Source organism: Oncorhynchus gorbuscha, linkage group LG06, assembly GCF_021184085.1.
Source record: "Oncorhynchus gorbuscha isolate QuinsamMale2020 ecotype Even-year linkage group LG06, OgorEven_v1.0, whole genome shotgun sequence".
Taxonomy (NCBI): Eukaryota; Metazoa; Chordata; class Actinopteri; order Salmoniformes; family Salmonidae; genus Oncorhynchus; species Oncorhynchus gorbuscha.
In genome coordinates this window covers 66,476,055-66,491,842 of record NC_060178.1, presented here as the reverse complement: position 1 = coordinate 66,491,842, position 15,788 = coordinate 66,476,055, and the positions used below count along the sequence as shown (strand labels likewise).

General features: G+C 45.6%; 1 protein-coding gene across 5 annotated transcripts in view; it reads left to right on the top strand.

Moving 5' to 3' along the window:
• Positions 1-298: 298 nt before the first annotated feature.
• The window catches only part of LOC124038249 (regulating synaptic membrane exocytosis protein 1-like), a 36,486-nt gene continuing 20,996 nt past the window's right edge, over positions 299-15,788 (top strand). For 2 of the 5 annotated variants that reach the window (XM_046353872.1, XM_046353871.1), the window contains exons 1-12: positions 299-963; positions 1,382-1,504; positions 3,028-3,068; positions 3,297-3,407; positions 3,645-3,744; positions 3,859-3,982; positions 5,524-5,570; positions 5,904-6,025; positions 6,148-6,168; positions 6,331-6,461; positions 8,388-8,559; positions 8,675-8,828. In XM_046353872.1, coding sequence (XP_046209828.1) covers positions 444-963; positions 1,382-1,504; positions 3,028-3,068; positions 3,297-3,407; positions 3,645-3,744; positions 3,859-3,982; positions 5,524-5,570; positions 5,904-6,025; positions 6,148-6,168; positions 6,331-6,461; positions 8,388-8,559; positions 8,675-8,828 — 1,666 coding nt within the window. In that variant the 5' untranslated portion in view covers positions 299-443. Of the gene's footprint in view, positions 964-1,381; positions 1,505-2,396; positions 2,743-3,027; positions 3,069-3,296; positions 3,408-3,644; positions 3,745-3,858; positions 3,983-5,523; positions 5,571-5,903; positions 6,026-6,147; positions 6,169-6,330; positions 6,462-8,387; positions 8,560-8,674; positions 8,829-15,788 lie in introns of those variants that run through there. The other 3 variants (XM_046353869.1, XM_046353870.1, XM_046353873.1) reach the window with 3 other exon arrangements.

Sequence of the window (15,788 nt, the reverse complement as noted above, 5' to 3'; positions counted from 1 at the left end):
CATCAGTGACCCGGCCATGTGTGGCCTGAACCCCAGTGACGAGAAGCTCCGTTCCCTCTCCCAGGTCCCCCTGGGGCCCCACGATGCCAACTGCCCCGGTGACCCAGGACTGGCACCAGGAATGGACCTCCGCTCACGCAGCGAGCCGCCGTAAGCCCCAGCCACAAACACACACATGGTTCACCTGTACACCTACTTAAACATTACTCTCTACTGACATACACCTCATCATTTCTCCCTCTGTCTCGCTTCCTCTCACCCACCAGGAGAAAGCCGGGTGATCAGAACAGTAAAGGTCGAGGTGAGCGTCGACCGGGTCATCCCAGACTCCACACCCAGGTGTCTGTGGACCGGGACCAACGGGAGCGAGAGCGGAGGGAGAGCCGGCGGCTGAGTAAGGGTCGCTCTCTGGAACACGACCCTGTGGGAGCGGGGGTCCACCGATGGACAGAAGAGGGCTATCACATAGACCCAAACGCCCCCCGACATTTAGCCCAGCCCCAGCCAGGGGAGCCACTGGGGGAAGGCACCCTCTACAGCCGCTGGGGCGAGGCAGGGGGGTTGAGATTGGGTTTGAGGGTGTTGGGAGTGTTGGGGGCCAGCCCGAGGCTATGCTGGGCCAGAGGACGGTGGAGGGGGGTATTGGGGAGCCACAGGACCATGGCCCTCCACATCTCCAGACCTCAGAACTCAGGGAACCCCCTGGGTCAACCCCAGTCCCCGAACACGGCCCCCTCCTGCGCCGGTCCAAACGGGAAAAAGCTGAGAGCATGCTGCGAAACGATTCGCTCAGCTCAGACCAGTCAGAGTCTCTGCGGCCGCCACCGCCACGGCCCTACAAGTCAAAACGTGGCGGTGCTGGGAAGAGACAGACATCAGTCAGCAGCTCAGAGGAAGAGGGAGGTACCACGCCAGAGTACAGCAGTTGTGAGGACGCAGAGATCGAGAGTGTCAGTGAGAGAGGTGAGACAGGCCCCAGTGTAAAAGTTTCCCATAGACACAGATCTAGTTTCAGCGTACACTCCCCAAATCGTAACCATAAAATATCAAGGAAGAGACACAACCCCTGACTTCAGATCAGCTTCTAGGGCCAGCTTTATCCCATACTGTGAAAGAGCTTACCAATACTGTATGCATCCCACACTGCAGTGAAAGAGGTAAGAGAGTGTGGTAAGATTGTTTTCAAGACATGCTGAGCATGCTGACATGCTGAGCACTCATTGTGTGTCTGTGTGTGTGTGTGTGTGTGTGTGTGTGTGTGTGTGTGTGTGTGTGTGTGTGTGTGTGTGTGTGTGTGTGTGTGTGTGTGTGTGTGTGTGTGTGTGTGTGTGTGTGTGTGTGTGTGTGTGTGTGTGTGTGTGTGTGTGTGTGCTCACCGCAGTTTTAACATGCTCACACATGGGAAGTGATTGTAAAAAGTACCGGCTAGCGAAAGCTGCTCAGCCTCTGTCTGCTCTCTTCATTGTAACAATCCAAACTCGAGGTTGCATCTACTTTATCACAGGTAAGTAATCATAGGAGGTGCTTATGAGATTATTCGATGAGAGATAGTGGCATTTGATTAATGAGCTCTAAATGTGGAGATGTTCTTGTACTGTATATAATATATATAATATATTGTGACATAGGGTGTACTTGAGCTCAGCTTGTTTTTTACGTGATCAAACACATTTAGTTAAGTTACTCAGTGGATGTGTTTTGGTTGTTGAGTGTGTGCGTGTGTGACTGCATTGAGTGTTTGTATGTGTGTGCAGTAGTGTGCGTGCGCTTGTGTGTGGATGATATTCTGGCCATGGCTTGGCCTGAGGGGATAGAGTCCCAGGCGGGCAGGATAGGTTGACCCTGTCCTACCCCCATGTGACCCTGCATGACAGAGCTGGGACACAGGCTGCAGCCCTGGAGCCATGGGAACAAACACTAGGCTGGATGCTTCTATAATGTCGTCATGTCTCAGCTATGTTACTGCAAATGCTAACCATGCCCTATCTCTTTACTTCAGGTCTCACCGTATCATAGCCATGTACTTTTAGTTTGAAGCGAACCATGCCGCTGTTCCCAACTATGTCCTAGCTATTTATGTTAGCTCTCACCATGTCCTACAGTTCTAACTATAGTCAGAGCCTGTTATGTTTAGGCTACATACAGCTCACCTAGATACATCACATTTGCGAGCAGAAGAAAGTAGATACTATTGTAAACCCAGCACTGTTTCGAATGGGCTTCAGTCCACTTTGATTTAATGCCATTTGTTCCACATGCCAACCTGGATTGAAACCAGACGAAGCTCTCTAATGACTAATCGATCATATGAGAGAAGAAGAGGGGATTTGTCAAAACTAGTTCTAAACACACCAGCGCAGTAGCGAGCCATGTTTCCTTTTTTAGCTCGGTCCGAGATGGGTTGAGCACAGAAGGAGTGTTCAGGCATTCAAATCTTCCCCTGAGTGCGTGTGCACATTCTTTCAGTTCGTAGGTGCGTCACAATGAACATAAGGACAATGGCAGTCAGGCTGTTAATTGATTTCCCTTAACCAGACGTCCTAGTGAAAGTTTGCTCAATATTCACGAAGAACTCAACAAACATGCATCACATGGAGACTCTTTTTCTTTCCTAATCACTAAGAGGAGTATGGGGTCAAGCCCTGGGGGATTCTGGTAAAGTGTCATGTCTCGAAACAAAATATTCAATCATCTAACGAAGGTCCAGATCTGGCTCAGCTGTGTATAGTGGCAGCTGAGCTGGTATGTGCTGTGTATACACCTTCTCTTTCCTTGCTGCAACTCCTGGCTCTGTCTTTCTCCTTGTGTGTGTGTGTGTGTGTGTGTGTGTGTGTGTGTGTGTGTGTGTGTGTGTGTGTGTGTGTGTGTGTGTGTGTGTGTGTGTGTGTGTGTGTGTGTGTGTGTGTGTGTGTGTGTGTGTGTGTGTGTGTGTGTGTGTGTGTGTGTGTGTGTGTGTGTGTGTGTGTGTGTGTGTGTGTCTCCTTCCATCTACTTCTACTGGTTGAGTTGATCTCATTTCTCGTGTAGGGGACTGGGAGTGCTACCCGCTGGACCCCACTGTGTGGCATGTAAGTGACTGATTCTTTCTTTGTATCTATTTGAGTGAGTGAGTGTGATTGAGTGAGTGTTTGTGTCTGTCTATGTTTGTAAGTGTGTGTGAATTTCTATATAGTGTGTGCTTGTCGATCGAGAGAGAGAGAGAGTGAGAGAGGAACAGAGACAGAGACAGAGAGAGTGGGTTAGATATAATGTGGTTGCTCCCAGGCTGTTAGGTTGAATCAGTATATTGTTCACAGCATCCGGTGACATGGCAGCCATCCAAAGAGGGTGACCATCTAATCGGCCGAATCACCCTGAGCAAGAGGAGCGTTATGCCTAAAGAGGCCGGGGCACTGCTGGGGTTGAAGGTTAGAGATCATACCAGACACGATCACACTTTGGCTAGACTGTGGTGTGTGTGTGTGTGTGTGTGTGTGTGTGTGTGTGTGTGTGTGTGTGTGTGTGCGTGCGTGCGTGCGTGCGTGCGTGCGTGCGTGCGTGCGTGCGTGTGTGTGTGTGTGTGTGTGTGTGTGTGTGCCTGTCTTAAGTTTGGCCATTGTTTTACTTGACTGTGTGTGTGTGTATGTGCACATGAATGTCTTCAGGTGGTTGGGGGAAGGGTCACAGAGGCGGGCAGACTGGGAGCCTTCATCACTGTAGTCAAGAAGGGCAGTCTGGCCGACGTCGTGGGACACCTACGAGCAGGTATGCAAAGTGTGTGTGTATGTGTGTGTACATACAGTGTGGGTGTGTGTATGTGTGTGTAAATACGTTTGTATGTGTGTGTCGGTTTTGAAGAATGACATTGTGTATTTTCAGGGGATGAGGTTCTGCAGTGGAACGGCAAGATGTTGCCAGGAGCAACCCAGAAAGAAGTTTACAATATCATTCTCAATTCCCAAGCAGAACCCCAAGTGGAACTAGTGGTGTCCCGGCCCATTGGGTAAGTCAGGAATAAGAGACTCTTACCTTTGAGGAAAAGACACCGAACCCTAATAAATGCACTATGATTAGGGCAGCAACTCTGTGACGCTTGGTTTCAAGTGTCTTCTGTGTCTGTCTTTGGCACTGGTGAGATCATGCTTAGGTTAGCCCATTGCCCAATTTAATTTCCCACCTTTCTCTCCAAATTGTACATTCATACTCTTCCTCATAGATTTACAAGGAATGGACTGGTGTATGGAATAGGGTGCCCACATGGGCACAGATGTCAGTTCAACGTCTAGTTTTGATTTACATTTTGTTGAGTTATCAACTAACGTGAATTCAATGTGAAATAACAAAAACAAATTCACCCTGTCATTGGTTTAGGTTAAAAGTTGGGTGGATAAAAGACCAAATTCCCTAATGTTGATGACTCTTTGTCAAATACAATCAGTTTTCCACATTGATAAAAAAACTGGTTGATCCCAACGTCACCATTTTTCTGGGTTGAAGTGATGTGGAAACAACGTTGATTCAACCTGCTTTTGCCCAGTGGGTTGAAATTCAAACATCAATGCAGTGCTTTTAATTTCTTAAGGGTGAATGAACGAGTTTACACACGAGGAGAAGGGGGTGAAACAGAATTGGCCTCGTTTTATTTGGGTGTCACTCTTTACTCACTCCAATCACAGACTGTACATACATTTGGTTATACTTTTGAACAGTTGTTTGTTTCTGACCTGACTTGTCTTGCTCCTTTGTAAAACAATATGTATTTCCAAACACTTGCGAAGGTTGTATAAAGCCTATCAGTAAGTAAAGCTACAGTATTAAGACCCCCTCTCCTTCCACACAAATTTACACAAGCATCCTCATCCTCCCCCACCCTGTGACCATAGAGCTGACGAATGCCTAAATTAGTAGACTGCAATAAGGGATTATTGGTTGTAAAAATGTTTCTATGTTGATCCTACTCTTTCTATTTTGATCCTACTCTTTCTATATTGATCCTACTCTTTCTATATTGATCCTACTCTTTCTATGTTGATCCTACTATTTCTCTATTAATCCTACTCTTTCTATATTGATCCTACTCTTTCTATATTGATCCTACTCTTTCTATATTGATCCTACTCTTTCTATATTGATCCTACTCTTTCTATATTGATACTACTCTTTCTATATTGATCCTAGTCTTTCGATGTTGATCCTACCTTTTCTATATTGATCCTACTCTTTCTATATTGATCCTACTCTTTCTATATTGATCCTACTCTTTCTATGTTGATCCTACTTTTTCTATGTTGATTCTATTATTTTTATATTTATCCTACTCTTTCTATGTTGATCCCAGTTTTCTATATTGATCCTAGTCTTTCTATATTGATCCTAGTCTTTCTATATTGATCCTACTCGTTCTATGTTTATCCTACTCTTCCCTCCTGTTTTTACCTACCAACAGTCAAGCGAACACTAAGTAATAGTCTTTGTATACTTGTGTTATCCTGTACAATCAGATGTTAGTGTGACTTTAACTGATATGTCTCTGATTGACTCCAGTGATATCCCAAGAATCCCAGACACATCCCACCCTCCACTAGAATCTAGTAGGTATTTCATCTGTTCTCGCTTCTCTGTCTGTTTCTCTCTCTTTGCTTTTCCTCTTTCTTTCTTTCTTTCTTTCTTTCTTTCTTTCTTTCTTTCTTTCTTTCTTTCTTTCTTTCTTTCTTTCTTTCTTTCTTTCTTTCTTTCTTTCTTTCTTTCTTTCTCTCTCTCTCCCCTTCTCTCTCTCCTTCTCTCTCTCTCTCATTCTCTGTCTCTCTCTCTCTCTTTGCTTTTCCTCTCTCTGTCTCTCTCTGTGTCAACTCTCTCTCGCTCTTTCCTTTTGACCCTAGTTGTTAGGGGTTTAACTGGGCGAGATGTGTCTTGTCTTATTTCTGCTCTCACAGCAGGTTCCAGTTCATTCGAGTCCCAGAAGATGGAGCAGCCATCTATATCAGTCATGTCCCCCACCAGCCCCAGTGCACTAAGAGACCCACAGCTAATGTCTGGACAGCTCACAGTGAGTACACACCAACAGACATATGTGGGATTATTATGCAGTGGTATATGATATGTATGTGATAGTAATCTGGCTCATAGTGATCATTTCCATTATGTGTGTGTTTATGTGCGTGTTTTCAGATATTGCCCGGACAACTTTCAGTAAGTCAATACCAAAGGATTGTCATGTCATGTATCATGAGTGCAGACATTTGGGGTTGTCTTGTATTTATATATAGTTTGTAGCCTACGTAATATCATTTAAGATGGGTTGTTGGCTCCTAGTGATCATGCTGGGGTGTGTCTCTGTGTGTCTGTGTGCAGGTGAAGCTGTGGTATGATAAGGTGGGACACCAGCTAATAGTGAACGTGGTCCAGGCAACAGAGCTGCCTCCCCGACCGGATGGGCGACCTAGAAACCCCTACGTCAAAATGTACTTCCTGCCGGACCGCAGGTACGTCATCGTAGTATACAGTTGAAGTAGGAGGTTTACATACACCTTATCCAAATACATTTAAACTCAGTTTTTCACAATTCCTGACATTTAATCCTAGTAAAAATTCCCTGTCTTACTTAGGTCAGTTACGATCACCACTTATTTTAAGAATGTGAAATGCCAGAATAGTAGTAGAGAGGATTTATTTCAGATTTAATTTCTTTCATCACATTCTCAGTGGGTCAGAAGTTTACATACACTCAATTAGTATTTGGTAGCATTGCCTTTAAATTGTTTAACTTGGGTCAAACATTTCGAGTAGCCTTCCACAAGCTTCCCACAATAAGTTGGGTGAAATTTTGGCCCATTCCTCCTGACAGAGCTGGTGTAACTAGGTCATGTTTGTAGGCCTCCTTGCTCGCACACGCTTTTTCAGTTCTGCCCACAAAATTTATATGGGATTGAGGTATGTGATGGCTGCTCCAATACCTTGACTTTGTTGTCCTTAAGCCATTTTGCCACAACTTTGGAAGTATGCTTGGGGTCAATGTCTATTTGGAAGACATTTGCAACCGAGCTTTAACTTCCTGACTGATGTCTTGAGATTTTGCTTCAATATATCCACAGAATTGTCCACCCTCATGATGCCATCTATTTTGTGAAGTGCACCAGTCCCTCCTGCAGTAAAGCACCCCCACAACATGATGCTGCCACCCCATGCTTCACAGTTGGGATGGTGTTCTTCGGCTTGCAAGCCTCCCCTTTTTCCTCCAAACATAATGATGGTCATTATGGCCAAACAGTTATATTTTTGTTTCATCAGAGCAGAGGAGATTTCTCTGAAAAACCGTGGTCTGGCTTTTTTATGTCGGTTTCGGAGTAGTGGCTGCATCCTTGCTGAGCGGCTTTTCAGGTTATATTGATATCGGATTTGTTTTACTGTGGATACAGATACTTTTGTACCTGTTTCCTCCAACATCTTCACAAGGTCCATTGCTGTTGTTCTTGGATTGATTTTGCACTTTTCACACCAAAGTACGTTCATCTCTAGGACACAGAACGCTTTTCCTTCCTGAGCGGCATGACGGCTGCGTGGTCCCATGGTGTTTATACTTGCGTACTATTGTACTATTGTTTGTACAGATGAACTTGGTACCTTCAGGTATTTGGAATTTGCTCTCAAGGATGAACCAGACTTGTGGAGGTCTACAGTTTTTTTCTGAGGTCTTGGCTGATTTCTTTAGATTTTCCCATGATGTCAAGCAAAGAGGCACTGAGTTTGAAGGTAGGCTTTGAAATACATCCACAGGTACACCTCCAACTGACTCAAATTATGTCAATTAGCCTATCAGAAGTTTCTAAAGCATGATATCATTTTCTGGAATTTTCCAAGCTGTTTAAAGGCACAGTCAACTTAGTGAATGTAAACTTCTGACCCCCTGGAATTGTGATACAGTGAATTATAAGTGAAATAATCTGTCTGTAAACAATTGTTGGTAAAATTACTTGTGTCATGCACAAAGTAGATGTCCTAACCGACTTGCCTAAATTATAGTTTGTTAACAATAAATTTGTGGAGAGGTTGAAAAACGAGTTTTAATGACTCCAACCTAAGTGTATGTCAACTTCCGACTTCAACTGTATCAGTTACAGAATACCACATAGAAAATGTCATGTCATGTCTGTCTGTCTGTCTGTCTGTCTGTCTGTCTGTCTGTCTGTCTGTCTGTCTGTCTGTCTGTCTGTCTGTCTGTCTGTCTGTCTGTCTGTCTGTCTGTCTGTCTGTCTGTCTGTCTGTCTGTCTGTCTGTCTGTCTGTCTGTCTGTCTGTCTGTCTGTCTGTCTGTCTGTCTGTCTGTCTGTCTGTCTGTCTGTCTGTCTGTCTGTCTGTCTGTTTGTGTTTGTCTGCCTGTTTGTGTTTGTGTGTGTGTGTGCGCACACTCAGTGACAAGAGCAAGAGGAGGACTAAGACAGTGAAGAAGAGCGGAGAGCCCATGTGGAACCAGACGTTTGTGTACTCCCACGTCCACCGCAGAGACTTCCGCCAACACATGCTAGAGCTGACCGTGTGGGACCAGCCTCGCCTACCTGACGAGGATAGCATGTTCATGGGCGAGGTACACACACACTTACATACACACAGATACAGACACTCAGGCAAACATTGAAGTTGATGAATTGCTTTCATTGGCCTTGTGTTTGACTGATTGTGCTAATATTGGTTACGTTTAGATCCTGATAGAGCTCGAGACAGCCCCATTGGATGATAAGCCTCATTGGTACAATCTGCAAACCCACGACGTGTCTTCCATCCCTCTGCCCCGGCCATCGCCCTACATGCCCCGCAGACACCCCCACACCGACACACCCAGCAAGAAGCTGCAGCGTAAGTCACAGACAGGTCTATGTGCGATGTGTCTTCACAATATATTTCTTTGTATTGTACAGATGTAGAATCTTAATTTGATCACACTCTTGTTGCTGAGAATTGTCCTGCACCACAGGAAATGCAGATAAGCATTGTGATTTACCTAAATTCACTGAAAACCCACAGTAACACAGGGTTACATTTGAACAATATTGCACCTTTCATGTAGCCTACTTTTGGCCAGCTAGAAGCCTAACTACCGATTTTGCAACATCATGGACTAAACGTACAAATCCTGTTGCTGCAGGATTATTTTGATCTGACAATATAGGTCAAATTAAGATCCTACATATGTATGTGGTCTGCTTATCCTTTTGTGTGTGTGTGTGTGTGTGTGTGTGTGTGTGTGTGTGTGTGTGTGTGTGTGTGTGTGTGTGTGTGTGTGTGTGTGTGTGTGTGTGTGTGTGTGTGTGTGTGTGTGTGTGTGTGTGTGTGTGTGTGTGTGTGTGTGTGTGTGTGTGTGTGTGTGTGAGTTTGAGATATCACAGTATGTATATACATGTAGATTGTGCTTGTGTGGGTGTGTGTGTCTTCATGTCTGTCAGCATACATGTCTCTATCAATGTGGTCTGCTTACTGCATTCTTTCTGTCTATGAGTGTGTGTATTTATGTGACATCCACCATTGTGCAGATTCTCAGCTCGTTACAGGGCCTGAGTATAATCAAATCAAATGTATTTGACAAATGCCTTGTAAACAACAGGTGTAGACTAACAGTGAAATGCTTACTTATGGGCCGTTCCCAACAATGCAGAGAGAAAAATAAATCAAATCAAATCAATTTGTCACATACACATGGTTAGCAGATGTTAATGCGAGTGTAGCGAAATGCTTGTGCTTCTAGTTCCGACAATGCAGTAATATCCAACGAGTAATCTAACCTAACAATTCCAAAACTACTACCTTATACACACAAGTGTAAAGGGGTAAAGAATATGTACATAAAGATATGAATGAGTGATGGTACAGAACGGCATAGGCAAGATGCAGTAGATGGTATCGAGTACAGTATATACATATGCGATGAGTATGTAAACAAAGTGGCATAGTTAAAGTGGCTAGTGATACATGTATTACATAAGGATGCAGTAGATGATATAGAGTACAGTATATACGTATACTTATGAGATGAATAATGTAGGGTATGTAAACATTATATTAAGTAGCATTGTTTAAAGTGGCGAGTGATATATTTTACATCAATTCCCATCAATTCCCATTATTAAAGTGGCTGGAGTTGAGTCAATGTGTTGGCAGCAGCCACTCAATGTTAGTGGTGGCTGTTTAACAGTTTGATGGCCTTGAGATAGAAGCTGTTTTTCAGTCTCTCGGTCCCTGCTTGATGCACCTGTACTGACCTCACCTTCTGGATGATAGCGGGGTGAACAGGCAGTGGCTCGGGTGGTTGTTGTCCTTGATGATCTTTATGGCCTTCCTGTGACATCGGGTGGTGTAGGTGTCCTGGAGGGCAGGTAGTTTGCCCCCGGTGAAGCGTAGTGCAGACCTCACTACCCTCTGGAGAGCCTTACGGTTGTGGGCGGAGCAGTTGCCGTACCAGGTGGTGATACAGCCCGACAGGATGCTCTCGATTGTGCATCTGTAGAAGTTTTTGAATGCTTCTGGTGACAAGCCAAATTTCTTCAGCCTCCTGAGGTTGAAGAGGCGCTGCTGCGCCTTCTTCACGATGCTGTCTGTGTGGGTGGACCAATTCAGTTTGTCTGTGATGTGTACGCCGAGGAACTTAAAACTTACTACCCTCTCCACTACTGTCCCATCGATGTGGATAGGGGGGTGCTCCCTCTGCTGTTTCCTGAAGTCCACAATCATCTCCTTTGTTTTGTTGACATTTCGTGTGAGGTTATTTTCCTGACACCACACTCCGAGGGCCCTCACCTCCTCCCTGTAGGCCGTCTCGTCGTTGTTGGTAATCAAGCCTACCACTGGAGTGTCGTCCGCAAACTTGATAATTGAGTTGGAGGCGTGCATGGCCACGCAGTCGTGGGTGAACAGGGAGTACAGGAGAGGGCTCAGAACGCACCCTTGTGGGGCCCCAGTGTTGAGGATCAGCGGGGTGGAGATGTTGTTACCTACCCTCACCACCTGAGGGCGGCCCGTCAGGAAGTCCAGTACCCAGTTGCACAGGGCGGGGTCGAGACCCAGGGTCTCGAGCTTGATGACAAGTTTGGCGCGTACTATGGTGTTAAATGCTGAGCTGTAGTCGATGAACAGCATTCTCACGTAGGTATTCCTCTTCTCCAGATGGTTTAGGGCAGTGTGCAGTGTGGTTGAAATTGCATCGTCCGTGGACCTATTTGGGCGGTAAGCAAATTGGAGTGGGTCTAGGATGTCAGGTAGGGTGGAGGTGATATGGTCCTTGACTAGTCTCTCAAAGCACTTCATGATGACGGAAGTGAGTTCTACGGGGCGGGGCGGTAGTCGTTTAGCTCAGTTACCTTAGCTTTCTTGGGAACAGGAACAATGGTGGCCGTCTTGAAGCATGTGGGCACAGCAGACTGGAATAAGGATTGATTGAATATGTCCGTAAACACACCAGCCAGCTGGTCTGCGCATGCTCTGAGGGCGCGACTGGGGATGCCGTCTGGGCCTGCAGCCTTGCGAGGGTTAAAATGTTGAACTGTTTTACTCACCTCGGCTGCAGTGAAGGAGAGCCCGCATGTTTTGGTTTCGGCCCGTGTCAGTGGCACTGTATTTTCCTCAAAGCGGGCAAAAAAGTTATTTAGCCCGCCTGGGAGCAAGACATCCTGGTCCGTGACGGGGCTGGTTTTCTTTTTGTAATCCGTGATTGACTGTAGACCCTGCCACATATCTCTTGTGTCTGAGCCTTTGAATTGTGACTCTACTTTGTCTCTATACTGACGCTTAGCGTGTTTGATTGCCTTGCGGAGGGAATAGCTACACTGTTTGTATTCGGTCATGTTTCCGGTCACCTTGCCCTGGTTAAAAGCAGTGGTTCACGCTTTCAGTTTCACGCAAATGCTGCCATCAATCCACTTTTTCTGGATTGGGAATGTTTTAATCATTGCTATGGGAATGACATCTTCAATGCACATTCTAATGAACTCGCTCACCGAATCAGCGTATTCGTCAATGTTGTTGTTGGACGCAGTGCGGAACATATCCCAGTCCACGTGATGGAAGCAGTCTTGGAGCGTGGAATCAGATTGGTCGGACCAGCGTTGAACAGACCTGAGCGCGGGAGCTTCTTGTTTTAGCTTCTGTCTGTAGGCAGGGAGCAACAAAATGGAGTCGTGTTCAGCTTTTCCGAAAGCAGGGCGGGGGAGGGCCTTATATGCGTCACAGAAGTTAGAATAGCAATGATCCAAGCCCTGGTTGCGCAATCGATATGCTGATACAATTTAGGGAGTCTTGTTTTCAGATTAGCCTTGTTAAAATCCCCAGCTACAATGAATGCAGCCTCAAGGTATGTGGTTTCCAGTTTGCAAATAGTCAAATAAAGTTAGTTCAGAGCCATTGATGTGTCTGCTTGGGGGGGAATATATACGGCTGTGATTATAATCGAAGAGAATTCCCTTGGTAGATAATGCGGTCGACATTTGATTGTGAGGAATTCTAAATCAGGTGAGCAGAAGGACTTGAGTTCCTGTATGTTGTTGTGACCACACCACGTCTCGTTAACCATAAGGCATACGCCCCCGCCCCTCTTCTTATCAGAAAGATTTTTGTTTCTGTCTGCGCGATGTGTGAAGAAACCAGCTGGCTGCACCGATTCCGTTAGCGTCTCTCGAGTGAGCCATGTTTCCGTGAAGCAAAGAACGTTACAGTCTCTGATGTCCCTCTGGAATGCTACCCTTGCTCGGATTTCATTAACCTTGTTGTCAAGAGACTGGACATTGGTGAGAAGTATGCTAGGGAGTGGTGCGCGATGTGCCTGTCTCCGGAGCCTGACCAGAAGACCGCTTCGTTTCCCTCTTTTACAACGTCTTTGTTTTGGGTCGCAGGCTGGGATCCATCCCGTTGTCCTGGGTGAAAGGCAGAACACAGGATCCGCTTCGGGAAAGTCATATTCCTGGTCGTACTGATGGTGAGTTGATGTTGCTCTTATATTCAGTAGTTCTTCCCGACTGTATGTAATGAAACCTAAGATGACCTGGGGTTCCAATGTAAGAAATAACACATAAAAAAACTGCATAGTGTCCTAGGAACGCGAAGCGAGGCGTCCATCTCTGTCGGCACCGGAAGTGATAACACGCACCGGAAGTGATAACAATAACACAAGGAACAATGGTAACTTGGCTGTATAAACAGGGTACCAGTACCAAGCTGATATGCAGGGGTACGAGGTAATTGAGGTAGATATGAAACATATTGGTAGGGATAAAGTGACTAGGCAACATGATAGATAATAAACACGAGATGAATCAAAAGAGTTAGTGCAAAAAAGCTCAATGCAGATTTTCGGGGTAGCTATTGGATAACTATTTAACTAACTATTTGGCAATCTTATGGCTTGGGGGTAGAAGCTGTTCAGAGTGCTGTTGGTTCCAGACTTGGCTCAGACTTGGCCCCAGTGGTGTCCTGGGGAGTACACACTATCCTCTGTAACGCCTTGTGGTCAGATGCCAGGCAGTTGCCAAGCGGGGATGCAGCCAGTCAAGATGCTCTCAATGGTGCAGCTGTAGAGTGTTTTGAGGATCTGTGGGCCAATGAGAAATCTTTTCAGCCTCCTGAAGGGGAAGAGACATTGTCGTGCCTTCTTCATGACTGTGTTGGTATGTGCGGACGGTCCATGGTGATTCCTTAGTGATGTGGACACCGAGGAACGTGAAGCTCTCAACCCTGCTCCACTACATCCTCGTCGATGTGGATGGGGCCTTGCTCAACCCTCCATATCCTGTAGTCCACAATCAGCTGCTTTCTCTTGCTGATGATGAGGGAGAGGTTTCTGTCCTGGCACCACACTGCCAGGTCGCTGACCTGCTCCCTATAGGCTGTCTCGTGTCCCAGGGTCCTGAGCTTAGTGATGAGCTTGGAGGGCACTATGGTGTTGAATGCTGAGCTGTAGTCAATGAACAGATTTTCACGTAGGTGTTCCTCTTTTCCTGGTGGGAGAGGGCAGTGTGGTGTGAAATAGAGATTACATCATCTGTGGACTTGTTGGGGAGGTATGCGAATTGGAGTGGGTCAATCAAGGGTGAATGGGATGATGGTGTTGATTTGAACCATGACCAGTCTTTCAAAGCACTTCATGGCAAACAATTTGAGTGCCACAGCGCAATAGTCATGTAGACAGGTTACCTTGGCATTCTTGGACACAGGGACTATGGTGGTCGGCATGAAACATGTAGGTATTACGGACTGGGTCAGGGAGAGGTTGAAGACACTCAGTGAAGACACTTGCCAGCTAGTCAGCGCATGCTCTGAGTACGAATCCTAGTAATCCGTCTGGCCCTGCAACCTTTTGAATGTTAAATGTCTTACTCACTTTGGCTATGGAAAGCGAGATCATACAGTCATCCGGAACAGCTGGTGCTCTCATGCATCGTTCAGTTTTGCTTGCTTTGAAGCCAGCATAGAAGGAATTTAACTCATCTGGTATGATCACGTCACTGGGCAGCTCGCCGCTTGTTTTCCATTTATTATTTGTGATAGTTGACCAAAGTGTTGACTGTTTGATGGCTCATCAGAGGTCATAGCGGTATTTCTTATAAGCGTCCGGATTAGTGTCCCGCACCTTGAAATCGGCAGCTCTTGCCTTTAGCTCAGTGCGGATGTTGCCTGCAATCCATGACTTCTGGTTGGGATATGTACGTAAGGTCACTGTGGGGACAACAACATTGATGCACTTATTAATGAAGCCGGTGACTCATGTGGTAAACTCCTTAATGTTATTGGATGAATCCAGGAACATATTCGGACTCCCGAGTGTCACAGCGGATCTAAGGCACTGCATCTCAGTGCAAGAGGCATCACTGCAGTCCCTGTTTTGAATCCAGGCTGCATCACATCTGGCTGTGATTGTGAGTCCCATAGGTGCGGCGCACAATTGGCCTGGGTCTGGCAGGGGTAGGCCGTCATTGTAAATAAGAAGTTGTTCTTGACTAACTTTCCCAGTTAAATAAATGTTAAATTAAAAAAATATTCCAGTCTGTGCTCTCAAAAGGATAGTTGTGTAGCTTAGCATCAAATCAAATCAAATCAAATCAAATTTTATTTGTCACATACACATGGTTAGCAGATGTTAATGCGAGTGTAGCAAAATGCTTGTGCTTCTAGTTCCGACAATGCAGTGATAACCAACAAGTATAATCTAACTAACAATTCCAAAACTACTGTCTTATACACAGTGTAAGGGGATAAAGAATATGTACATAAGGATATATGAATGAGTGATGGTACAGGGCAGCATACAGTAGATGGTATCGAGTACAGTATATACATATGAGATGAGTATGTAGACAAAGTAAACAAAGTGGCATAGTTAAAGTGGCTAATGATACATGTATTACATAAGGATGCAGTCGATGATATAGAGTACAGTATATACGTATGCATATGAGATGAATAATGTAGGGTAAGTAACATTATATAAGGTAGCATTGTTTAAAGTGGCTAGTGATATATTTACATCATTTCCCATCAATTCCCATTATTAAAGTGGCTGGAGTTGGGTCAGTGTCAATGACAGTGTGTTGGCAGCAGGACCTCAATGTTAGTGGTGGCTGTTTAACAGTCTGATGGCCTTGAGATAGGATTGAGAGATTGAGATTGAGTCTCTCGGTCCCAGCTTTGATGCACCTGTACTGACCTCGCCTTCTGGATGATAGCGGGGTGAACAGACAGTGGCTCGGGTGGTTGTTGTCCTTGATGATCTTTATGGCCTTCCTGTAACATCGGGTGGTGTAGGTGTCCTGGAGGGCAGGTAGTTTGCCCCCGGTG